Genomic DNA, 27,070 nt, shown 5'->3' with positions numbered 1-27,070 from the left:
CTGTAGTGTGAGAAAGCCTCAGGATCAGCCTGCCGGGAAGGTGCTGTTGACTGAAGCCAGGTGATGCGAAGCCTTAACTTCCTTATGTCCTCTCAAGCTGAGCTTCTCGAGTGCCTGAGAGATTTTATTCTTCAGTGGGAAACAAGCAGCCATGTCTGTGCTGTTTCTGCCTGTTTAACTGTCGGTGTTGGTATAAAAGGGTTGGTTGTTGGTATGTGTTGTAAACATCGTTGGTTACCAAAATTAGTGCCTTGCCTCCTGCTTCTTAAAAATAATGGGACATTGGGCTCGTCTGGCAGCTCGGGAACATCTGGTGCTGTCAGAGCAATCTGTCTGCTGAGATGCTATGCAGACAATGCCCTGTCCAGAGTAAGATTTAAAAATATTGGCTAATAAGCTTTAGAACAACTTCAACAGTAGGTGCTTAGCAAAAGAGTTGGAAGGTGACTTTGGAAATACATTTCTCTTTGTGACTTTTTAAAAAATATGATGTTATAAAAGGAAGTTTAATCTAATCTTGAATTTTGAGGGCAACCCAAAGTAGGAAGAGCTGGAATCAATGTATTAAGTCAGAAGTGGTATGAACTGTTTTTATGGACCTGTGAATATTTTAAATCTGTTTTTTATAGTTCTGGTTATCCCTTTGTTGTGCCATACAGCATCACAGTGTTCATCTAGTGATTTGTTGTAGTTCATTTTTATTTTTATTTTTTTTTCTTTAGACTACTGGTTTCAAAAGCAGAGCTATTTTGGTAGTTTCACAAAACTTTTCCCACAGTCATCTTTGCTGTTCAATTGGGATGTCAATATAAAACTGTAACAGGAAGGAAAGGCTCAGTGACAGCTTTTAAAAGATCTCTTCATGCAAATCTGCTTTTCCCTCCTATGTAAATGTTAAGGGGAAGTGTAAGAGATACATAAGCTGTTAAATATGAACTAACTGGATTTTCTGGCTTTATAAGGCTTATATTCACTGTTTCACCTTTGTACTTCCAAAAGGCGAATTGGATGAACGGGTAGGTTGAATGAGTTGAATTAAAACCTGGCTTCTGGTTTGACAAAGCTTTTGGGGTAGTGAGTCATGGTGGAGCTGAGAAAACTGTCAGCTTTCAGGTGCTGGTGGAGTCAAGGTGTTCCCTTCTGCTCCCCCACAGCTTTGGGCTGTGTCTCAGAGCTGGTCTAGGAGCGCAGGAGAGCCGACCCTGGGGAAAGGCAGCAGAAATTGTGAAGGGGTTGTTTGCTTATCTGCCAGCTTCCTGGGAAAGGTGCTCCCGTTACCTGTGATGTCCATCTTCATTGCTCAGGAACCACTGATGAGTAGACCAAATATCGCCTATCTTGTCATTGCTTTGGTAAAATATTGTGGCTTTTGGTGTGGTTTTGTTTGGTTTTATTTTTATTTTCTAACCAAAACATACAAGTAATGTCTGTATATTGTCATAACAAGAATTTTTTTTTTTAAACTATCACCAGTTGAACTGAAACTGATGTTTCCAGAGACAGTATAACTTTAACTTATACCGAATTGTTGTGTTGCATGTTTAATAGCCTCTATTTTAATTTATTTTTAAAATACATTCAACAGCATTAATAAAAAAAGAATAGTTGTATTCATATAGCTCTTTTCTTCTTCTAGAAATGACTGCTGTTACTGCAGGCAACGTTAACTTCAAATGGGACCCCAAAAGCTTGGAGATAAGAACACTGGCGGTTGAAAGACTACTTGAGCCTCTTGTTACACAGGTACAGAAAAAAAGGGGGTGAAAAAAACCTTCATGAGGATGGTTACCTGTTTGGATGTAGTATTTCAATTAAGTAACTTTCAAAACTTAAATTCCAGAAGTAAAAGGACTACAAAACTAAAGATGGAAAAAAGTGTACAAATAATTTCTTTTTTCGGTTTTGTTATAACAGAATTATTGGGCAAGATTCTAGAATGAAATTGCTTCTTTAGCGTCTGATAAGACACAGTGTTTCAATTAGAAGTGCAGAAATGCATGTTAGTAACTAATGTTCCATGGCTGTTGTGCTGTTTCTCACCTGTATTTTGGGTGGTATGCTGCTTATTTGTTGTATCTTTAAAAAGCTGTGCTATGTAGCATTTAGAAACTGTTATTCAGGAACAACAGAAGTCCCTTGCAATGAAGCCATTACTGCTTACCAGAAGTAAGATCTTGTAAGTTTTCTTTGGTGGATCTCATTAAATTTTCTTGGAGGTTACCTATGTTTAGAGTTCCCTTTGGAAGGAAGTTCAGGTAAATGGTGAAATGTGGTGGAGGATGTTTGCAACCTGTCTAGCACTGCTTTATGTTATAAATAGATTAGCGACCCCTGCTAACAGAGTTCCACCCAAGAAGTATGCTTTTATGGCATTTGTTACTGTTTCAGTATATCTTTTACAAGATATGTATGCTCTCTTTTAATTTTTGCCTATGCTGTATGCTGAATTGGTGAATAAAAGCTTATTTCTGCGTGGTGTGTATTGCCCAGTGAAACGCACTGAAGAATATAGGAAAGCTAGAGTAAGTCTTGTAAATGTCAGCTGTGTGTACTGGGCATTTTGGAGATCCTTGGAAGTGACTTTCTAGGAGGTGTGGAAGAGACGGTGATCTGGAGACAGTTAACTCACCTTCTTTAGCATTGTTTTCCTGAATATGAAATTTTAAAAATGACAGTATGAACTGAATGTAACGCCTGCTAAAGCACAAACTGCCACGATCAAGTTCCGTTTCCAGTATTAACATCCCTTTAATCGCCACACAGCTGTCTGTACCTGCCATTTGTTCCCTCCAGATACTCAGATGGATGATCTAGTCTTTAGACAGATTTACTGATGGAGTGTTTCCTTAAGAGAAGTTGTCCAATTGAACTGAGCGAAATTGTTTATAGGACCTTTGATCCAAGTTCAGTGTCTGTAACTTTTTCTTCAAGTAGCACAATAGGTGGTACTGGCAATCCCAAATTTTGTGAATGATGTGACTGGCAAAATACAGAGGGGAAAGTAAAGTTTATTCCCTTGTTGCAACTTGCTCTTTATTTGTAATAAAAGATGAACTGAGAATACCCAATACAAATGCTCCCCATTTACCAACAGCGATATTCCCAGCTGATGGCTTTCCCTCTCTGAATCAGCCTACTGAGAAGATGGATTTGGCTCTGAGGACCTTTATGTCAGCAGTCCTTGGGCTTTCCAGACTAGTAATATTTTCAGTATCGTAATTTAATGTCCCTCTGAAGTAGTGTTTTATATGTTTTCCTAGACTTAACAAAAAGAAGAGAGGGGGGTGAAAAAGGCAAATGGAAAAGTGTGCCTGGATTTTGTGACATCTATCTGCATTTGATTGAAGGTGATGGATCCTGATCCTCAGCTAATGGAGTACCTGGTGGTTACCTGAACACTGGTGACCAGCTCCTAGTAGAAGGATTTCAGTCTAAAACATAAAAGTTGGAAATATTTGTTGATTGCAGGAGGACTGTGAGAGTTCAGTTTTAGTTGGTTTAGGGAAATAGGAGCTCTAGGAGGTCCTTTGCTCTGCGTTTAGTCCATTGGCTGTAGTACTGTATTGGGCTGAAAAGATATTGTGTTGCTAGATTCTGTAGATAATGGCTTCAACCTTATTTGGGGTCTTTGATGCCTGGAGAGCTATCCCAAACTAATTATCCTTAACTTGGTTTCTTTTTATGTGGTGCCAAATAGCCCTGGGCCGTTACTGAGATTGCAGTTTATCAAAAATACAAATAGATCTCAATTCTTGAAATCAAATTTTCAGGTCTGCTGCTGATAAGAAAAAAATCTATAAGCAGTTTAGCTGAATTTATAATGCTCATCTAAGGAATCAAGAACCATGGTAATGTTTAAAGAGACGTGAAAAACAAGTGTTTGTGAGTTTAACCTTTGGAGCTGGCAATAGTACAGGTATTAGCCATATGCTGTCTAGAAAAAAATACATGTGACCTTGCTGTCAAATTGATAAACTTCTAATTTGTTTAATGTTTTTTGTTATTTCTCCTCCATCTATGCCTTTAGGTAACAACACTGGTTAACACGAGCAACAAGGGCCCCTCTAATAAAAAGCGAGGGCGTTCTAAAAAGGCCCACGTTTTGGCTGCTTCAGTTGAACAAGCAACAGAGAATTTCCTGGAGAAAGGAGATAAAATTGCAAAAGAGAGCCAGTTCCTTAAAGAGGAGCTGGTAGCAGCTGTGGAAGATGTTCGTAAGCAAGGTAAAAACTGTGTATCTGATAGCTTGTAAAGTGATGGTTTTTCAAAGTCAGTGGAACAAACTGTTTCCATTTTCCTTTTGCTGTTATTTCTAATGACTCTGTGCCTCTCCACTTGTGTAGATCCTCGGCTTGTCTTGCTTGCTTCCCTGAGCAATAATATGAACTGGGCAGATCTGGAAACTGGATGTCCCACGTAGAGTTTGAGAAGAGAAACAGAAGGGCTGATTCTTTGAGAAGCATTTAGAACTCTCTTAGAACATTTAGAACACTTAGTTTAGGCTAAAAAGTAAACTTCCTCTCTGCCTATAAATGTTGTATAACTACGTCTCAAATATGTCATAGAATCATAGAATTGTTGAATGTTGTGAGTTGGAAGGGACCCACAAGGATCATGGAGTCCAACTCCTGTCCCTGCACAGGACAATCCCAACATTCAGACCATGTGTCTGAGGGCCTTGGCCGAATGCTTCTGGAATCTTGTCAGGCTTGGTGCCATGACCACCTCCCTGGAGAGCCTGTTCCAGTGCTCTACCACCCTCTGCCTGAAGAACCTTTTCCTTATGGCCAACCTCACCCTCCCCTGGCACATCTTCCTGCCATTTCCTCTGCTCCTGGCGTTGGTGGCCAGAGAGAAGAGATCAGCACCTGCCCCTCCTCTTCCCCTTGTGAGGAAGTTCTAGACCGCGATGAGACCTCCTCTCGGTCTCCTCTTCTCCAGGCTCAACAAACCAAGCATGTTCAGCCTCTCCTCATATGGCTTCCCCTCTAAACCCTTCACCAATTTTTTGACCCTCCTCTGGACACTCTCTTTAGCTTTATATCCTTTTTATCCTGTGGTGCACAAAACTGCCCCCAGTACTGGAGGTGAGGCCGCACCAGTGCAGAGCAGAGCGACACAATCACCTCCCTCAACCAGCTCGCCATGCAGTACTTGATGCACCCCAGGTCATGGTTGTCCCTCTTGGCTGCCAGGACACACTGTTGGTGCATGTTCAACTTGCCATCAACCAGAACCTCCAGGTCCCTCTCTGCAGGGCTGCTCTCCAGCCTCTCATTCCCCAGTCTGGATGTGTATCCAGGGTTGTCAATAACTTCTTCAATATTTGAATGTATACAAAACAGCATTGTAGGAGGAAGAGCTGAGTGTTGACTTGCCAGAGCCGAGTGTCTCAAATATGCAAAATGTAAACAGCAACAAACAGAATGTGAGGACCTTGATTAAATATTCCAGGCTTCCTCCCCCACATCTAGTGTTGGTTTTTATAATTTTCTTTTTTTATATTCTGGGAGAAGACCTGCAAGAAAAGCCTATGGAGCTGGCTTACTCTAAAATATGCACTAGTAAATATTGTTGCTCATAAATCATTTATCATTCTTCCAGTCATGAGCCTTTTCTATGCTTCAGTGAAACTCAGTCAACTGGTATTAATGGTGGCGGCTGCTACTGCAAAAGAAGGAAAACTCATTAGCATTAATTACTTGTTTGTTGCACAGTGATGAAATATTAGTTGAAAATGGTTCTAAGTTCTGGGTGAGCCTGGTTGACAGACCAAAGGAAGATCAACATGAGAAGACTGCAATGTAAGGGGCTAATAGAGTTGGCTTAATTTAACAACAACAAACAGCAAAAGAGACCCTTTTGTCTTGAAGCCTTTAATTCTTGGTGCTTGCTTGATTGCTGCTCAGAATTGAGAGTCAGAGCTCTTCTGGGAGTGCTTTCAAGTGACTCTTGGTGGTATTAGTGAGCAAGGGAGCTGTACTCAGTCCTTGGGATTGACAAGTTCTGTTAGCTGAATTTGTAGTTGCATATTACAGTGAGAAGCTGGCAGGAAGGAGAGACTGATATAAAAACCTACAGGGTGACCCTTTCCCTTGTTTCTTGGCCCCTACTTGATTTTGAGGCTATATGTAAACTTGATGCCAAAACCTCCCTGCTCTGTTGATCTTTGACAGAGGAGGTAGAGTTCATAGCTGAGAGGTGCTGCAGTGAAATAACTTCCCACCTTAATGTTTTTTTGCTTCTTCCTCCCTTTTCACTGTTTGCAGCTTGAATGAAACCTGGTGCAGAGAGAGGACAGCTGTATCTGTTTTCTGAAGCTGGGCGGAAGATGACTAGACTTGAGTGATTCTCCTGAACACAACTCATGCCCAGTGCCGTTTGTGAGGATGCAGTCGCAGCATGACCAGGCATAAAAGCTTATACCCTGTCATGGTGCCAGTATTTGGTCAGGTTTAGCAGAGCAGCTCTTCGTAAGGAAATTAAAAAAAACAAACAAACCTTTGAGGAAATTAGAAGCAAATGGTGAAAAATGAGATACAACAGAGGGAAGGCTTATTGCTGCCAATGCCTGAGGAGGGTTGCAGTTCTTAGTAGTGCTAATAACAGCAAGGAGATACAAACTCTCAACATAGGTGTTTATATACAGTCCTCGACTTCAGAAGTGTTTCCAGTATTGTGGTAGACCGGTTGAATTAATGAACTGGAGGAATAAGGGAACTGTAATCCAAAGCCTGCGTGTGTGCTTAGCAGAATTCCCAGGTGTTGGTGCCTTTATCTGCCTTTTGCAATGGGGGGAAAAAGTGGAGAGGAGAATCTCGGTGTCTTGGTCAGCAGTGGGGTGATCAGGAGCTGGCAGCATCTGTGTGTCTGACAGCAGCAGTGGGATTATAGATGTATAGCACAATTTATCTTCAACAGAAGACAGGAAAATAGAATTAATAATGCCTCTATTTAGAGTAGGGAGCGGTTTAGTTACCATAATAAAAAAAGATGAATGAATGTAGACAGAGGTTATGAAGATGATTAGGACAATAGATAACTTGTCTCATCAGAGAAAATTAAAAATTTTTTTTTTTTAGCCTAGCAAGAAGAAGATTGAGAGAGTACATGATTTTAGTGAGCACGCTTGTTCATAAAATCCCATTTGTTTGGGGTAAAAACAAAGAAGTGAAAAGAGCTATTTAGAATGAATGATAGTATGGCTACATACTAAATCAATATAAGTGGATCTTCAAAGTCTTCCTGATTTTTTACAATGGAAGAATAAATTACAACTTGCTTTAAATATTAAACAAGTTAATGAAATATCCTAAAGTAAGATTCTTGGCCCTTCAAAGCTTCGGACTTTTAACTTTTTTTAAAGTGTCGAAACTTCTTAAAATAAAATTTTGAACAGTATAGTGGAGACAAAGAACCAAAATGTTTTTCAGAGTAGATCCTGCTGCGGTTATAGAAAAGACATAGTATTGGGAAAACGTCTGATGTGAACGTCTCAGATTTCAGCATCCTCACAGCATTTGTGACATTAATTTCTGCCGTTGGAGTTTTGCTGGGTAATAGAAGGGGCAATATTGATCTTGCCCAATCTTACTCCCCTACTGTAAGCTCTTTGTAGGGTTTTACCTTCTTAAGAAGCACTGGAGACTGATTTTGCATTGAAATGGTTGGCTCTCCTGGTGCGGTTGGGAGGTGATTTGGAACTGAACTGGTTTCTTACCCAGTACCTGGCACTGAGACAGGTTGCGAACTCCAGTGTCAAGAAAGAAATTTATTTTGGATCAGACTGACCAGGCTATTCCTGATCTCCTGGACTACTGATGACCATAGTGCACTGCCTCTGTATATCCGTACACTAGTCTGGGGATCCAGGGTATTAGCTATGCTCTTACAGTTGTGTTTCTTCCTATGATAAGCTTTAATTTTTGGTTTCCTATGTAAAATTAAAATTAAAAGCTTAAGCCTGTGTATAGGGTTTGAGGTAAGAGAATTGATGAATGGTCTCATGAATCCTGTGGACTTCGATCAAGTTTCATGGTTGCAAATGCAGAGGAGTGAACCTATTGATTCAGTGGGGTGTCTTTCCACCCTGTATTTCTGAGTGAAACTTTCTCCAGAACTGAACAGTGAGGCAAATTATGAAAGGGTAAAATGTTGTGTTTGTTTTGTTTTGTTTTTTTTAACTGTACTTGACACAAGATGCATGGCTTAAGGATTTCCAAGGAACAGGAGGAGGCCAGTTGCAGAATAACTTGAAGTTAAACACTGAAGTTTTCTTGGAAAACTCAACTTTAAAATTCTGTTGTGACCAATTAGCTTAATTTCTTGGAAGAGTGCAAAGAGTTCTCAGTTGTTTTCCTGCAAGAGAAATGTTTTAGGAGTGTACCACTTGTATTAGAAGTAATCTTCCAGCCAAGGACTCGAGATCTTTGAAAAGCCGTAACCTAAGGGAGCTCTGAGACGGCTCTTGGCAAACTATAGGAGGAGTGTTATAGGCAGTATACAAATTTAATTGAAGACAAGATTAAGGAATTAACAGAAGCGTTTGTTGACATAAGTATCTGCTCCCATGTTGATATGGCAAAAGGAGATACGAGGCTTTGTCCTTTACAGTAGAAAGCAAGGGCAGCCAGTTGTGAACACTCATGGTGGACATTGAAGGTGGCATTAATGGTAAGATGGGACTTCAGTATCCAGATTAGTAGAGTCTTGAAACTCTGATTTCATACTTGCCCTCATTTGGAGGGAAACAGGCAACATCTAGGAAGCTGTGATGGGGTGTTATGAGCAGGTAGAGGTACGGCTTGCTGGCACTCTGTTTCTAGTACTGTCAGCAAAGCAGCCTGCAGATGGGCTGTGAACTGGAAGGTGCTGAAGGGTGCAAGGTGATGTGTAAGCACCAATTTCTAGCTTGGGAAAAAAGCATCGGTGCCTGCCTGTGTCCCAGGTCTTCCCTGCCTTGCCTGTTTTCTCTGCTGCTTTCCTGTTCCATCAGCATTTGTATAAAGAAAGCTCTGTCGTGGTCATCGTGTACTGCGCTGCTGAGGAGGATTAATAGTGCTGTCTGAAAGTGCTGTCAGACCCTGTGGGCATGGTGGGAATGAGACTAGAAAATGGTAATTTTCTTTTGATGGACTAAAATCTTACTATTTCTGAAATGGGCTTTGTTCCATTAGATTTAATTGAATTCTTAGTGCTTTATTGACAAGATTGTTGTATGACTACCATTGCCTCTTCTTTTCTCTACTCTTGTTTTATCTTTCCCTTGTAATATCTAGTGGAAATCTAAGGTTATATTGGGAAAACAGATTACTCATATAAAAATTCCTACTAGCTGTATAATCTGAGTCTCACAGTCTGACTCTTCTGCAGTGTATTTTTTTTAACTCTTGGAATCCTGCTTTCAAACTTGCTGTGTTACCTCTGGTTCAAATTTGAAAATGAGAAGATTATGCGGGATCCAATTTGAGCTGCTAATGCACACACGTAGTGCAGTAACTGCAGTAACTCTGCCAGGGCAGAGTTCCCTCTTACCCTTTGAATCTAGCTAAAGTAACTGCCCCATGTTGCTTTTTCATTGTAGAAGTCTGAAAGCCAGCTTTCTTTAATTTGCAGAAAAGTACATATATGCAGCAAGTTTACATATAATATTCCTTTAATTCTGGGAAACTGATTATCTTTTGACACCCTGACAAGCGGTTTGAAGCTCATTAATTCTTTTAAAATCTCTCATTAAAATAAAAAGGAATAGCATTTTATTTCAGGAGTGGCTTGTAAGGTTGCAATTTAAGAGAAAAGTAGAGGATAATTTTGGTTTTGAACATTTTTAGCAGTTTCCGAGATTCAGAAGAAGTGAGTGGTCACCCTTTAAGTTGTTTTAAACTGGAAATAAATGAAAACATCATTCATCACTTTTGGGAGTTGGAAATATGGGAATTTTACATATAAGTAAGGGAGGAAATACTTGTAATGAAGTTTGGTTCTGGCGTATATCCTTAAATCCTGAGGTTGTTAATAGATTTCATACTTGTGGTGGTGACATTAATTTCACTATTATTAGCCTCTTCAGAAGGAATTCGGTTGCTGGTTGGACTTGATGATCTTAGAGGTCTTTTCCAACCTTAATGATTCTATGAATAAAGAAAGGGTCAAGTCAGTTATGTAGGGGTTTTATAATTTCATGGCTTGTTGCAGTTTTCCAGCATTGGAGATGCATCATCTTTCACCCATCTGGTAATCTCAGGCTCTTAACACTTAGTAAAATAATAAGCTGTGTTCCTCAAAGTTAGGTAAGGGGTAGCTTTACACTGATATCTATAGCTGGTCTGTACTTGGACAGAAGCTTTTTTCATGTCACAGTATTAATTGCTTAATGGTAAGTATGTGGCTGGTTAACCACAGGCTTTCCAGTGCTAGATATTTTTGTGTAGTTAAAATAGTAGTTTATTAAAAAAAAAAAAAAAGTTACAGTAAAATTGAAACACTTCCCACACTGGGGATGCGCTGCACTGATTGCCTGTCTATGGAAGCAGGCAAGCTGTTGGCAGGATGATGCCACTGCATCATCTTGAGATTTTGGTGCAAATCTCACCCAGCCCCATTTGGTAGCGGGGTCACTGTCAGCTTTCACATGTGAAGCACTATTTGAGCTTCTTCTTATCTGAGATGTGCTATTTTTGATTTGACATTTGGCCATATGGACGCTTTTTCATACAGTTTTGGGAAGCGTCTGACACAGCAGTTAGTTATAACACAGTTTGCCTGATTTCTGGTCATCTCCAGCTGCCTGCAAATCTTTAGCATTGAGTGCCTAGCGTTTTCTAAACTAAATCCTAGCTGTTCACCAAATGTTTCTGAAATGCAAAGAGATCCAAGAATAATAATGTGGATTCCATAACTTGGTGCTGTGTAGGAGCTGTGGTACAGGAAGCAAAATGTTGCCCCAGAAAGTGGGGAGAGAAATAAAAAATTTACTTCTCTGACTATTTGCAGACATTACTTTTATGCTTTCAGAAAGCCTTCTGGAGGAATTTCTGTAGCTGTGTAAAGTGGCCTTTGCTTTTCATAGTTAACCAATTGCATTGTTACCATCTGAAACCCAAATTCTTTCCTCCTGCACCAGATGCAGACCCACAGGCTATGAAACGTTGAAGCGTTTTACTAAGCGGTGCCTTGCTTTGAATGCAAACCAGGGCATATCCAGCCAGGTCATCGCTCCGAGTTGTTTACAGTCCCATGAGCTGTGGCGTTGCCTTGTGTGTTCACAGTACTTTCTGCTGCTTTATGCTTAACTCCTACACACACACACAAATCAAAGCTTCTGCTTGAAAGCGTTGTAGTTTGTGAAATAACTGCGGTCCTGCATGTAATACTGAAGGCACACTGAATTTGCCTCTCCAGAGGGTTCTGGCATGTTCGAACACCTGTGCAGTTGGAAATAAGGACCAAAGTGTTATTTCCCAACCATTCCTCCCTGCACAAGCCCCTCTACCCTGATACCGTGTGGTGACCATACTTAGAGGTAGCTACACACAATCTTAATTGCTGGCTGTGTTTAAGCAAACACATTTTGTTTTCAAGACTACGTTGGCTTGCCCAAGAGTCCTTACAGCCCCTTAAGAAATGCCTTGTGATGTTAAAGTCAAACCATCTTTTCCCCTTGTGCAGGTGACTTGATGAAGAGCGCTTCGGGGGAGTTTGCAGATGACCCCTGCTCCTCTGTGAAGCGAGGGAACATGGTCCGAGCAGCACGCGCCCTCCTCTCCGCCGTCACTCGACTGCTGATTTTGGCTGACATGGCGGATGTCTACAAGCTGCTTGTTCAACTTAAAGTCGTAAGTGTGGTTCTTTGCTGTGATTCACTTTGCTGTACCTGGCACGCCAGGCGTGCTCTTTCAAGTGGCTTTGTTTCATGCATGTGTGCTGACCCTGGTGTGTGCACTGTCAGCGGCTTGCTTCTGGAGCAGGGAGGTTTCCAGGGTTTTTCCTCTGAGCAAAACCTGGGCAATGGATGTTTGTCACTTGTTTTTACAGTCGTTGTCAGTAGCTTTTGACATTGTGCTGTGCTTTATTCTAAACTTTTAGTATTGAAACTAAATTCACTCTGGTCTGCAACTGCAGCTTTTTTCATCTTGAAGAGGTAATTTGGCTTTCTTATAACCAGCACTCCCTTTTAGCTACTAGGAATGAGTAGCTTTGGTAGACTAAATAAAATGAATGTGGAATATTTAAGGAAGCCTTTTCGTCCCACAGGCAAGAGGATGGGTGGGTGGTTTGTACAGAATTTGAAATGAAGTGCAATTCAATACTGAGCCCGCTTTTGCAGCAGGGCTTTTGAGGACTCTCCTGCCCTTTGATAGCCCCTGCCACAGCTCTGCCAGGGCCCTGGGCTCCTTCATACCCTTTCAAATGCATATACTTGGCTGCCTCTAGTAGGTGGTGACTATGAAGTAGTGTCTAAGCCTTGAGTACTATTAGCCTTTGAAGCATCTCTCTCCAAAAAATACAAGGCGGCAGAGGAAGATTGCTTTCTTTGTCTGCTATGAAGTATATTCTGAATTACTTCCTGAATTGTGGGCTGTATTACTTGGAAAAATATGTGAATATATATTCTTTTAGGTGGAAGAAGGTATCCTGAAACTAAGAAATGCTGGCACAGAGCAGGATTTGGGTATCCAGTACAAAGCCCTCAAACCAGAAGTGGACAAGCTTAACATAATGGCAGCCAAAAGACAACAGGTATAGTGATAGCAGCACTTTTGTCTGTATATTATTTCTTCTTTTTCAAAATAGGAAAATAAGGCAGCCTTGCTGATCTTGGACAGCACCCATTGCTGCTAGTACTTTTAAAAACTTTTTTATAATCGCTGAGTACTTTGTGTTGCACTCCACCGTGTTTAGGAAATTTGAGCTTGCCTGGTAAGCAGAAAGTCTACTCAGCTGTAGCATACTGCTTCTGATGAAATTTGTTCTAGTAGCATTTGTTTTTTTAATGCTTTGGTACCTTAGTGAAATGCTGCTTCCCAAGACTGGCACTTCCTGTTTCGAAGCAGTGCAGGTGTGAGTAAGGAATGCGAATTGAGATGTGACTCGGTCCCTGGTGCACTCACCACTAGACCACGCTGCCATTGTGGTTCGCACCTGACTGTGTCCATTTAAACAGGGAGCAAAAGTCATGGCTGGGCATGGAATTACAACTCTTTCCAAGAAAGTGAATGGCGATGCTGGTTAGTCTTGCACTGAAAAGCCAGTTTGAGAAGAGCTTTAAAATCCTTTTTGTTATGTGTATGTTCTGTGGTTGGATAGCTTATGCTTAACCTTAAATTGTGTGTAAGTTTTGTTTTGTTCAACAGCACTGCTGTGACTCATTCTTGTGTAGGTAAGTTTTGAAAAGAAAGTAGAGGTGTGGGCAGTCCCATTTATCAGAAATAGCATAATTCTTGTAGAACGTTTTTTGTTTGTTTGTTCTGCTGATATGTACAAACCAAAACTGCTTATGTACCTCTGACACTGCTTGGGTTTTTTGCACAGTTTCATCTTTGAAAATAAACTGGGTACGGTCTAAAGTGAATTGCCCATTGGTTATGTATCTAAAATCTGATTGCAGTAAATGGGAGTACGGTTGTGATGGCAATGCAATAAATGTTCGTAAACTGCTTTGTGATGGATTGTTCCACACTATGAGAACTGGTTGTACTAAATCTGTAAGCCTGCTTGGAGTGCCCTCCCTGCTTAGTGTGTATCTTACAGAGGTTGCATATTACCCATTCATTTAGAAGAGTCTGTCAGATTTTTTTTTCCCTTTTCTCAGTAAGGCAGTCAGCTTCTTCATTTTCATCACCTCTTCGTTAGATTTAAGAGGTAACTTTAAAATTATGATACTGCTAATCACTGTGTTTGTTCTTCCTTTTATAAACTTACTGCTCATGCTGGACTCAGAAGCCTTATCTAGTCATAGTGCATCTATTCCAAAACAGAGGTGATGGTGCTTTAGAGAATTGCAGCAGTGAGTGTTTGGGAAAAGATGTACGGACTTGCTGCTAATCTTAAATTAGCAGTAATTACAGTCATTGGATTAATTTTGTCTCATTGGAGATGAACAAGTTGTTGAATGAGATGATATACTTGTTCTTCTGAAATTAAGTACCTGAGTCTCTTGAGGGGAGTGAACTCCATCTCCTAGGTGTGATTAAAGAAAACATTCTGGTTGTGAGTCTTGGAGTTTAAATTGAAGATCTTGCTTCTCATGTGCAAGTGGAAGAGAAGATTGCAAGGGACACTTCTTATTCGTTTGATAGTTAAACATTAGCTTGGTTCTTAAGTTATCTAAAAATGTAAGGTATTCTGGAAGGAGTAGGGAGAAAAATGCATGGTTGCAATTTCTGTGTCCTCCTGATTCACAGGTGTTACCAGCTTTCAAAATGCTGGTCCTCTACTGTGGAGAGGAGCAAAACTGCAACCTCAGATTTTGAATTGTGGAGTTGTGAATTGCCCTACAGTCTTTTTTTTTTTTTTTTTTTTTTTTTTTTTTTTTTTTTTTTTTGTCTTTATGAATCTGTTATGTTTTGAACTTAGTTGAGTAGTTGAGCCCTTTAAGAATAGGGTTACTCAATCAGAAGATAGATTGGAACATATGAGGCAAAGAACCTGCCTCTCTTTTGAAGATGCAGGGAGACAGTGTATGGATTGTTACATGTGGGGAATGTTCTCAAATGCTTTTTTTCTTTAATTTTCCTAATAGGAATTGAAAGATGTGGGTCACCGTGATCAAATGGCAGCAGCCAGAGGAATTTTGCAGAAGAATGTTCCCATTCTTTATACGGCATCCCAGGCCTGTCTGCAGCACCCTGATGTAGCTGCTTACAAAGCCAACAGGGACTTGATCTACAAACAGCTTCAGCAGGCAGTCACAGGCATCTCAAATGCAGCTCAAGCAACTGCATCAGATGATGCTGCCCAGCAGCAGGGTGGAGGTGGAGAGCTGGCTTATGCTCTGAACAACTTTGATGTAAGTCTTGAACCCTTTATGTAAAGAAAAAAAAAAAAAAAAACCCAACAAACAAAAAAACCCCCGTAACTCCAACTCAGGTGTTTGTTCACCTGATTTACTAGCAACAGCTTGCTTTTATTTATATTGCCTGAAAGAGCATTTTCTACTGAAATACAGCAAGGTGAAGTAGGCTTTTATTTTTAAAAAAGTCTTTTTCCAAACTAGGATTGATTGAATATAGAAAGTTATATACGAAGTTCTTGGTGATTGAAGGCTGTCAACTTAAACTAGCTCTGAAATAGCAGTTAGCCTACTGCTACATTAGGTATAAGCCCTTGGTTTATTTGAAATTGATTATTTCATAATATATTTATGTAATGTATTCTTGTAGGTGACAGAAATGACTTATTAAAAGTGAATAATGTATTTGGAATTGCCCAAACTACCTATTGAGAGGAACATGAAGTGGGAAGTTTAATGTGATCTTTAGTTGGGAATGAAGTCATTTCACACTGATGTGTTGTACTGACCTGTCATATTCTTTATCTTGCATTCCGTAAGTTACTGAGGATAGCCATGCATTTTTACTGAGAACACTTCCCCTTTGAAGCCTGTATTCTGTGTCTACCACTGATTTGGTCTCTGAATTTTAAACACCTGAGTGCTGACTTAGCTCTAAAAGTTTATGTAATATTGCAAAGCTATCACGCAAAAGGTGTTTAATGCTTTTGTTTTTGCCAGCTATTGCTCACTTTCTCTTTCACTTTTTTCACTTTTTTCTTTTTACTCTTACCACTCTTGTTCCTCCTCTATGTTACTTTCCCTGCCATGTTTCTTTTACCAAAATAAACTACTATTTGAGTTCTCCTTGTGCCTGGTGTGAAGCCTTTCTATGTGCCCTCTTGGATAACAAGAGGATGTTGTGGTTGTCTTGATCTTTGTGACCGTAATTTCAATTTTACGGCTGCTTTTCTTAAATTCCATCTGTTGTGTGTTCAGCTACGTAAGTCTTAAGGATGCGCTTCAGGTTAGCCCCCAAGGGATTGCGAGTTTGAGCAGGTGTTTGTAGGAGGAGAAGGTGGGTCCAATAATAGCACAGAGCGTTAAGGACTGACTTGGGTATGTAGAATTGAAGAAATAAATTGGTTCAGGTTCATGGATTGGCTAATCTAGCTGAAACCATTTAATGTGATTTCTGAGGTATGGCCATATTTTACTATATGAACTGCCTAATACACAGCCAGAGACTTTTTTGAGTGTTGCAGTTCACATGGAGCTGTTGAGCTTTTCGTTCCACTTTGTGAGGCTCTCTCACAGCAGCGGGGCTTGTTTAGCAGGCCAGCTTCACTGTGCCTTGTGTGCGATAGCTTTGTCATCTCATTCCTGCCAAAGGAGACTGACAAAACAAATGTGTTCAGGTTCTCAGCAGATGTTATCCCTGCACTTCATTTCCTGTGAACGTTTCAGTATTATTGTGCTCTTGTAATAGAAGCTTTACACACACACTTCCCCAAATATTCCAGTGTTTTTACTGTGATGGTAAAATACTAAGTGGCTATCAGAAGATAACAAGATAATTAATCATTTTCTCTGCTTTTGCTGGTGCGGTTCTGGAGATGTAGTACACTACCATTATATTACCTGCACAGCTAAAAGTTTTGGGAAAAAAGAGGAGCGTGTTGGAGAACATGTACCATGTTCTAACCATGCTGCAAAGGCTGTGTGGTTACTCCATAGGGAGGCAAAACATGCTGGCTGGTGGGAGAAGCAGCGGTTGTGATGTTGCTGTTGAAGTTAGCTGGTGTACAAACTGATTGTGAAACGTCTCCTTTCAAAAAACTTTAAGGCTTCTTATAGAAAGAGTTAGCAACATCCTTTCCTCCCACCCCAGTAGTGGGAAGAAAACCCACCCAAAGCCTAAGCAAACCACCAAACCTCAGAACAGCCAAATAATTTTCCTTAATAAATTGCAAACCTGTTTAAATAAACCACCTGAAAGTATTCACGAGGTGACAAATACGACACTGATGCTTCCTGGTGAACTTCTGTGGGTGGTGATATTGGGCCCCTTGAAAACCAGATATGTCAGTATTGCTGTTTCAGTCTTAAGTCTCTCAGTATGAGCTATGCATACTAATACTCTGTCAAGATAAACCTGCAATAGTTTTCTGCCATGAAGAAAATTATTTCTGTGCTGTTTGAAACATTCGTGTTGAAGTTTCACTTTGAGAATTTTTGAGAATACTGTTGTATTTACCTGCATAACAGTGAAGGGAAGAAAGACTGGATAAACTAGGACAACAGAGCACTATATATAGAGCTAATTTGGATGTTTGTTTTACTTGATTTTTTTGTTCATGGTGGGATAATTATATCTGACAAGTTAACTAGTGAAGGCATGTCAGGATTGACGTGTAGTTAAGAAAAATTCTGTACTTTGAACCTTATTTGTGCTGGCACCTTTGATTTTTGCCATTCATGTAACAAGGTTTCCTGTGGCCAAGTTTTGTTTAGCTGTCAAAGCAGCACAAGAAATGACTAGCAGTGTAATATGCTGGGGAACCTTTTAGTAATTTTACAAAACTACTCATGAAAATCAACCTCAGTGCCAAAATTGTGTGGTGCTTGCCTTTTATGCCTGATCAGGGGTTTGCTGTAAATGTTGGTTGTCTTGATGACTTCACAGTAACTTACTGCTTGGTCTGATTACTAATTTCTAAAACCTTTATTTTACTAGAAACAAATTATTGTGGATCCATCGACCTTCAGTGAAGAACGTTTTAGGCCTTCCCTGGAAGAGCGCCTGGAGAGCATCATTAGTGGAGCAGCCCTGATGGCTGATTCATCCTGCACACGTGATGACCGACGGGAACGTATAGTTGCCGAGTGTAATGCAGTGCGACAGGCCTTGCAGGATCTACTTTCAGAATACATGGGGAATGTGAGTATCTTCTGTTCTGTTTGTTTAGTTTGTGTGTTTTTTAACTCCATGTGATTATCTAAAATGTGGAGCTGAAGCTGTGTGTCTTGAAACTGGTTTCTGTTCCTGAAGAGAATTTGGACATGAACAAGTAGCCCTGAAAGGTTTTGCAGGAAGCAGGATCAAACATACTTAAATCATCAATGATACTTATCTTAAAATTGATCTCTAGTCTTCCAAGCAACTATTATCATCTTGAAGTGGTAACCCTCTGGCACTGTTTTTATTTTATGATTGTTAATATTGGTTTGTATATAAACTCAATAGAATTAGTCTATTTTTCCACCTTGGTTTACATTAGGTAACTTGGCTTATGGAAAAAGTAGTACTGCTTCACTTCTGTTGAAGCTTGGAAGGTTTAGCTGTGTTGTCTTTTTAGCTAAAGGCATAGATTCTCAGAATCAAGTTGATTACTGTTGCTACTCAGTCTGAGTAGAGGTGACATACAAAGTAAAATATTTAGCAAGAAATCCTGAGAACAGTTTGATATAAGTATTGGACTCTGAGCAGTTTTCTTCCAGTGTTTAGGCATTTAATGTGCACACAGTATTTGAAGCCTGAGAGTGCTTGTGTGGTTGGAGTAAGTGTCATGTCATGCAGATGAGCTTCTGCATTTGAGGGCATCATGATATAATATCAGACTTCCCTCCTCTCCGTTGCCTATTTGTTCTTATCCCAGTGGGTTTTAATCTGAATAGCTCTTGCTGTGTTGAGAGATGAGGTTGGGATTTCATAAGATTTATACTGTGCCTAGTCTGTAAACTTAAATACTGTTAAAGTTGATTTCAAAAAGAAAGTTGCAGAAATGGCAGCAACTTAAGCAAACTACATGGCTTGTAGCATTGTGGTGAGTAAAATTGGCTGAAGAAGTCTTAATGGGAGGAGGTGAAGTCTTATTTATGCTTTAGAGCATATGTGATGTGAAACTTAGTTCAGAGATACCTTCTTTAGACAGTATAAATTTTTTTAGGAATATCACTCTATTATGTACTTTACCTTCAAATCTTTTAGTGAAAACTACTTCTGTGTAGAATAAAACTGGTCCAAAGGCTGCCACGTGTGGGTTAGTGTGGTGTAATTTGGCGAAGAGATGCAGTGTGTGGTAGAGAGAAAGTAAAACAAGGAAGAATTTATGTTTACCAAAGACAAGGACAAAGTAATTTGACAAAACTGAAAGCCAAGTTTTATATAGCCTGCAGGCTGAGCTAGGTACTTCATGTAGTCTGTCTTAATTGCTTGTGAAAGTAGCTTGCGCTCAGCGTTGACATATAGGGCTTAAGATTGCAGCTGAGAAGCAAGCTGCTAAGTTGTGCCATTTAAAATTCCTTTCAGAGCAGGGTGTTTTATTAGTATATGATGCATCTGTAATAATCCCTCAAACACATGTGCTGCTGGATTGGATGAAGCCCTATTGCCACAATTCAGAATATAACATCCACCAAATGCTAATTAAAAATGTGGAAGAGGGAAATGCTTGGTCTTGCACATAAGAGTTGGTGGCATTCGTTTCACTGAAAGTTGGTCAATACCTGTGTAAGATTGCAGAGCCTTGACTGCCTTTTGCAGAAATGCCTGTCCTCCTCCTCAGCTGTGTACTGTTGTCTCTGATATGCAAGTTAAAGTAATCACGCTGAGATGGGAAGAATGTATTCCCTCTGTTATCTCTTTTAACACATTGTGAAATTAGTGGAGCATACTGAATTTTTTAAAGTCACTGCTATGTTATGATTGTAGACAGTGTAGTTGGGGAAATGAGATTAGAAATTCAGTGAAATGGAGTGGAAAAAGCAATTGATAAATGATGGTGAAAATGTGGGATGGTGTGTAAAAATCTATACTGAGGGTAGGAAAAAAAACCCCTCAGTGATTAAGCTGAAGAATGAACAATAGTTGGGAATCTAAACAGTGAAAAAGGGTTGATACATCTGCAGGAAGAGTAAGGATGTGCTGACTTACAGTAGTGGTAGAAGAAATGTCATATCATGTATATGTATGACATATCCACGGCTACAGTACCCAGCCCAGCCTTGTGCTTTCTCCAGTCTCCCTTTGAAGAAAGAAATGAATCGGACATTAAATCTGTTAATTGCACAGCACTTGCAGTGCATCATAAATCTTATCTGAGTGCTGGAATAAGAGGCATTTATTGGCCAACTGTGAAAATTAAGAGAGAAGATTGGCTGAGGAATACACTGGAAAGGTTGCAGCAGGGGAATGTCTCGAGGCAGATTCTCTTTTGGTTTTAAAAGCCTTCTGTTTTAGTGACTTCCTCTAGCTTTTGGATTTTCTGTCAGATCTCTGGCAGTAAAAAGGCTGTTTCCTAGGTAGTTTATAACTCAGATTTAGTGTTTTGGACCCACGGTTTAACTGTCTCTCTGGGTCTGTCCCCAAGGGTCTGTAACTCTGCAAGCATTGCAGACTGTGTTATGATGTGTGGCAGAAGTTTCTAGCTGAGTAACAGTTTTCAGTAGATGAATTGTAGTATCTCTTGACCCCTGTTGCATCTGCTGGCATGGTGATGAAGCCTGGGATTATGCCACTAAAAGAAGGGCGAGGTTTGCTTGTGCAGTAATTTGTTACAGCAGCTGGTATCCCCCTTTCTTAGATTGGAGTGCATTTTATTTCCTTTTCCATCTAGCACACCTGTCTTCCATTTTTAAGACTACTCCAACTTGGTCAGAGTGAATTTTGTACATCAAGGCCAGCATCCTGTCTTGACAGTGGTCAGTAGTGGATCCTACAAGAAAGAGGACAGTAACAAGGGAGATGTGTAGTTTTACTTACCCAAAGTGCTGGCAGTCTGCAGCTCAGGTACTTCCAGAGCTAATGTTGCTGACTGTGTTTAATGGCTCTTGATGGACTTCTCCCCAGTGAATCAGTATAGTTTTATCTGTAGTTTATAAAGATTCTTTCTGAATCTTTATAAACTACAGCATCCACAATCTTTGTTAGCAGGCAGTTCTCCTACTTAAATAAGTGCTGTGTGAAGAAATATCTCCTTTTGTTTTGAAGCAGAACAACCTTCTGCCTGTTCTGTTGGTTGTTTCCTCCATCTTGTTGAGGAAAAGACCCTGAGCAGTTACTCCTTGCTCATCCTTTTCTATACCACTCTGTGTTGTTCCCGAGCCATATCGTGTAAGAGACTTTGGTCCTATCTTCCCCAGAATGAAGTGTCCTTGTTTTATTAGGTGCTTGCCATAAACAAGATACTCAACACCACCTCTCAGCTCTTGTTATTGAACAGCATGGTGGATTGTGATGGGATTTGTAGAGTGAATTAGGACTCGATGCCTGTGCTTATCTGTGTTTCACAGAAGTTTGCATCATCTGCTTTTAGCCTAGTCCTGTAAACTGGGTGCTAGTTAGCATTTGGTGCGGTAGTGGTGCTCTCCTTATTTAGATTTACTTGGAGAATCCAGCTCATGTGGCCCAAGAGGGCTCTGAGATGAGAATCACAGTGCATGAAGCAGCAGGGATTGGGTGGTGAGTTTCAAAATTGCACTTATTCTGAGCCAAAATGCTGGTGTAGATGCATTCCACAATTTCCTCCTGTGCTTTGTCTGGATCTTCAGCTTCCCTTTGAGATCTGAGGACTGGAGCTGTCTGCTGTCCAGGATTCAGGCAGTGGCATGGTATCTTCAGGTGTTGTTCTTTAGTCTAAGCATGCTTAACACTTGATTTCCTTACTGATAGCTGATGCGCCCTGAGGTGGTATCTTGATGAAACTGCTTCCATCAAGATTTTGCCTCCGAGTTGTAGTGGTAGGAGTCTGTTTCTGTGAATGCTGAGTTAGGTGGTCTTTCCGTTGTGCTTCACTTAGTACCTATGCCCACTGAACTTCATCTGCCTTTATTACCTAGCTTCTTGGTTTATAAGCCATATTCCTTAAAATGCCAGCAGTTCATCCCTTAGTTGCAGCATCTGCTTTTTTAGCCTTTTCCCCTCATCTTCCACTTCGCGTAGGGAGAACTGGTTTCTATTATGGCTTTTACTCACTTCTCACAATTCCAACAGAAAATAGTTTTCCTCTTTAAACTCGCATTGCAGAACCCTCCTGGACTAAAATAGAAAACATGATTGTCTATAGGCATGTGATTTTTATTAGTTGGAGTAAGCTTTATTCTTATTGCTAGTGCTGAATGATAGAGCAAGAATGGGAAGGCCTAACAAAATTCATTATTGATTCTGACTGGCGTTGTAAAAGCATTGTACTACTAAGTACAACATCTTGGATCTGGGATCAACTGCCTGGAACGCAATAAATTGACTACATCAGTCATAGCTAAGTTAATAATATAATTAATTGATGGCAAGATTTAGCTCTTTGTGTGATGTTTGATTCAGGCATTCTTGGTATGTGTTTTATTAATTAAATTAAAACATTTCAAAGCATATTTGAGTTTAGTTAGATATTGATACCAGACTTAGGCAGGGGAAGAGGACAGAACAAATCATCTACTTGAATTATGTTCAAGATTAATAGTATGCCAGTTAAGAATTTAGTTAAGAAAGCCAGAATCCCGAGTGCAGCAATACAACAAAATACAACAGGAACAGTCTTATAGAGTTAGACACAAAATCTTGTGTGGGGAGACTGGCTGCAGTTTGCTCCAAATAAAAAGCATGAAGCCGAATATTTCTTGACACTACTACTACCAATTTATCCCAGTGTTGCCTTTGTACCAGCAGCTGGTGTGAGACCTCTCCCAGTGTAGAAAGCAGGTACAATTCTTGTCAATGTCTCTTTCTGTACTGTACTAGTCAACTCTGCCTCAAATTTATACGCATAGTTTTTATTGCAGTTACATTATCTAAACTACTTAAACTGAATGCATAAAAAAGAACAGCGAGCTGATAGAGCTGGAATATTTCTGCATTTCTGAGAAGCTGTTATGTAGAATGGAGAGGTAAGAAAGTGTGTCTATGGACACAAAAATCCACAAACCTTAAGTTGTGACAGGGTACGAGCTCTGTGCTGTAATTCTCCAGGGTGTTATTAGCACAGAACTTGGGCAGCTTGCCTTGATTTTAGCTGCTGTGTTAAATATGGTAAACATAGGAGTTTGTGGGTTTTGTGGGTGGGGTTTTGAAGTTGGGATTTAGTGGGTTAGAAAGTGCAGGCCATCTGCTGGCAACTTAACCAGAAGTTTCCAGTCTGCTCTCAGTTTGACTACATTGAACTTACAGAAGACATCAGTTACCCGATTGATGTGTAAGACTGGAAATAAAAACTTCCTTAAGCTTTTGACAGTCCATTTTTATTGCTTGATGCAAGTGCCCAGAGGGATGAGGACAGTTCAGCTCCTTTCCCTAAGTGCTGTTTTAGAGCTGTTCAGCAGCACTGATCAGAGATGTCCAGTTCAATTTAGTATGCACAGATACCTGCAGAGAGCTCTCATTTTAAGTCTGATCGGTACCCCATCAATTTCTAGTGGATATAGCTACCCCTTCAACTAGCATAAACTTTGTCAGAAATTCTAGTTTGGCTAGCATGGAATGCGAACCCAGAGCCCCATTGTGTACAACATGCTCTTGTACAATAAAATCCCTTGTTCCTACATTTGGAAACGATAAATCATGTTACATAAAATAGCTTGACAGGTCTTATTTCAATGTGAATTTTAATGCTTTCATATTAACATTCTGACTGTGTCCTTGACTGTCTGGATTGCTTTAGAGGTGCTTGGCAGCAAATGGAAAGAATCCATTGGGGGCTGGTTCCAGAGCAGGTGTTCCAGGCATAGATATTTTCATCTGATTCCCCCCCTGCCAGTTTCCATCTTCTGTTTGGCCTCAAGTGGCTCAGTACCATAGCTGGGTGTGTTTGGAGGTGGGGGCTGTATTTCTCTTAATGTTAGATTTTAATCTAATTTAAAATTGTATAGCACAACTGGAAGGTAAGTGAGGTGGTTGAACCCCAGGTTGCTGCACTGCATTACTGAGAAGGAACTCTTGCATGCTGGCCGATGTGGTTTGGCTCTCAGGATACCTGAAGTAGGTCTCAACACTTCTGGTTTTAGACTTGGTGGTCTCATAACTTGCTAAATGCTTGTTTTGCACCCTGCTTCTGTATTTAGTGCACTTATGGAAATACACTACTCCAAACAAGTACTGTTTCCTTGATTTTAATTGCGCTGTTTTGCTTTTCTTCCTTAAGCTTCTATGAGCATCTCTGATGCTTGAAAATGAATGGGCAAGAAAGTGCCTAGCTTATCTATTCAGTATCTTTTGGGAGAATTAATTTTGTTTTCAGAACTACCAGTGAAGGGTATTTATACTCCTGACACACTTGTGATTTACAGAATGGAGATGTGTTTTCAGTTTAAATTTGCCTATTAATAATGTTGATCCAGAACTTCATATTTGTATCAAAAATTCAAACTTTGAAAGGAACGTGTGTGAATTTTCACATGACTGTAAAACTTACTTACAGCAAGTATCTATATATTTGAAAGGGCTCTTGCATAGCCCTTTTAATGAAAGCAACTGCTTCTGTGGAAATAGATGTGAATTAAAATGGCAGACTGATCCATATTTATGATAAAGATGCTGATAAAAATTCTGCCTTGAGATAATCTACACTTTCTTTTTTAATATTGTTTCTGTCAGTTTAAGATGCTTGAATGCTGGCATGATGGACGTGGTTTGAAAACTTGGATGGATTTTCCTGTCATGGACTTTGCCATTCAGTAGAGAGAGCTATGCTGTTATGCTGGGCTCTAATTTCCATAGACATTCAGTTTGACAAAGATGCTGCTTTTAAAAACAAAACATTTCAGAAGTGGTACAGTTTTTAAGTTTAATGCTTACAGGCTGACATAGAGTAAATAATTCAGCTTACTTGGAGTGAAGCCTGATGAAGATGATGAGAATTTCACACTGCATCAGTCAGGTATTTTCAGTCCACAGGAATGAGCTTCCAGGTTGCTTACCCAACATCATCCTGGTGTGGACTTAGTGTGGGGTATGTTTTCAGAAGACATTCTGGGAACTTTTTATTTCTTGGGCAGTAATACAGGGGGCTATGGAAATAAATGTAAGTTAGCTCATACAAAGCTTCATCAGCCTTGTGAGCTTTGAGTTTTAAAGCTCTTCAGAGCTCGCTACCATCTCAGTGGTTATTCTGAGCTCGTACCGACACGCATGTGGAAGTACTGGTTTAGTGATCCCAAACAACTGCTGTGATGAGTGTGCTCAGCCTCAGAGGGGAGGGAGGGCAGCACATCTGGGCAGCCCTTGGGTATTTGTCAAGCTGGTGGTAAACAGCAGTGCAGCCAGCCTCTGCTGAGGCTGCCAGTTCATTTAAGCAAGTGGCACAATTTGAAAGTCCTGAATACGTTTTCAGGCCCAAGGCAGCCTTTGTGCTATGCGGTGAGAATGCATTTCTTAAAGAAGCATGTGGCTGGCTTAATGCCCGCTTAGAGAAACCCAACAAAGCCCAACTTGCACCTGAAGTCTAGTTCCAGCATGGGCTTTTCAGTTTATTGAAATGTTAAATCTTAAATCATTGCTCTTCTCTATCCACTACTTGCTTTTTCGGTGCAAAATTGCTAGTAATAACTCTTCAATTGAATAGATTTGACAGTAGCTGGGACTTAATCTAAATTGCCTTGTGCAGCAGTACTCAACCTCACAGTCTTTCCACACTTTTCAGTATTTTTGTTGTAGACTCTTAATATATGTACAAGAAGGAAGGTTGCTGCCCTCACTTACCATGCTTGCTCCATGTGTATGCAGCAGAATTGAATTTCTGAACTTGAGAATTGAGTCCTGTAGATACCCTGAGTAGCAGAGAAGGCTTCCATCCTACCTGATTCCTCTTTTCTTTCTTCATCCCTTCAGGTTTGTATTGATGAAACACCTGTTTTTCCTTTCTTGCTAGATGTGTGCTATCTCCAATTTTAACACATATCTAATATCTTTTAATATTACATTATAAATCCAGATCTTTCTTAATCTAATGTTGGTCAACTGACATTTAGGATTGATGGAAGTAAGAAATGAAATCATAAGCAGTGCATACTTGTTTTTGATATGGCAGTTGACATTTAGCAGCATTTTATTTTTGTTGAGATGTAAACCATTTTACATAAATATGCCATAATGCTATGCATGGATTCTGCTTTAAAATTCTGTGTTTTGTGACTTAATTCATTTGAATCCTACTGTTTTGTAGGAAAATATTTGCACTCTATCTGCCTACTTAAGATTATATATTTAGTCACCCCTAATGAAGCTTCATTTGGTGACACTTGAGTACTCTCTCAAATCCAGAATTGAGGAGTATGGATGGAACAGAGCATGGAAGTTTGCACAGTGACTACTGATCTGTGGATAAACAGTCTTTTAGCCTCCAGCAGGATGATGCTTTCAGTGTGCAGAAGTATTACACACACAACTGGGCTTTTGAATTTCTCTTGTTGAAGGAAAGGGATGATGGAATTAGTACAAAGTTGGAATACTGCAATTCTTGCATTACAAGAAAATACTTGCATCTCAAGTCTTGGGCTTCCTCGTTTTTCTTGAGCCTTGATCTAATCCACACCTTGGATTAAGTTCCTGTCTTTCTACAAGATGAGATGCAGAAGATAATACAGTGAGAGAATGAGGATGGTCACTGTACACACATAGCTCTCTGTTATTGTCTGGTACTGCTAATATCCCCTCCAGTTCTCTGCTAATATGCAAAACCTGTATTGTTCTATTATTTATTTTTCTTTTTAGTATCTCTTCACCTTTTTTATAGATCCAAATTGAAGTAATAGAAGTCTTTCGTGACAGGAACCCAGAGTTTCTATTCTAGATGTAGTGTTTTAACATCTAGACTGTGCTCTTTGCTTCACTTGTTTTATCCTGTGTAAGAAAGCTGATGTTCTGTGATGTTCATAATGTGTCCTGGAGCTTTAGACCTACTTTGTCCCAGAAAGTCAAATGAATCAATACAGAATAATTAGCGTTTGTGGCTTATCCAAGTAGTGGCAGTCCTCTTGAATGTAAATAGAGGCGGAAGAGTGACTCAATCCTCCTCATGTCTGAGGAAAGGATGAGAGGTAAGCTGTGTATTGGAAGGCTGTTGAAATACAGGAGAAAATTCTAGCTTC

At 40.0% G+C, this 27,070-nt stretch overlaps 1 protein-coding gene across 1 annotated transcript; it reads left to right on the top strand.

Moving 5' to 3' along the window:
* Positions 1-1,632: 1,632 nt before the first annotated feature.
* Positions 1,633-22,472, top strand: LOC104528580 (catenin alpha-1). Its single transcript, XM_010172629.1, has 7 exons — positions 1,633-1,743; positions 4,028-4,223; positions 11,668-11,834; positions 12,619-12,738; positions 14,741-15,007; positions 17,727-17,930; positions 22,398-22,472. The coding sequence occupies exons 1-7, from the start codon at positions 1,639-1,641 to the stop codon at positions 22,470-22,472; spliced, it is 1,134 nt and encodes a 377-aa protein (XP_010170931.1). The 5' UTR covers positions 1,633-1,638.
* The last annotated feature ends 4,598 nt before the right edge of the window (positions 22,473-27,070 follow it).

This window comes from Antrostomus carolinensis, unplaced genomic scaffold (assembly GCF_000700745.2).
Source record: "Antrostomus carolinensis isolate BGI_N321 unplaced genomic scaffold, ASM70074v2 scaffold12807, whole genome shotgun sequence".
Taxonomy (NCBI): domain Eukaryota; kingdom Metazoa; phylum Chordata; class Aves; order Caprimulgiformes; family Caprimulgidae; genus Antrostomus; species Antrostomus carolinensis.
This window is presented reverse-complemented; position numbering and strand designations above follow the sequence as displayed.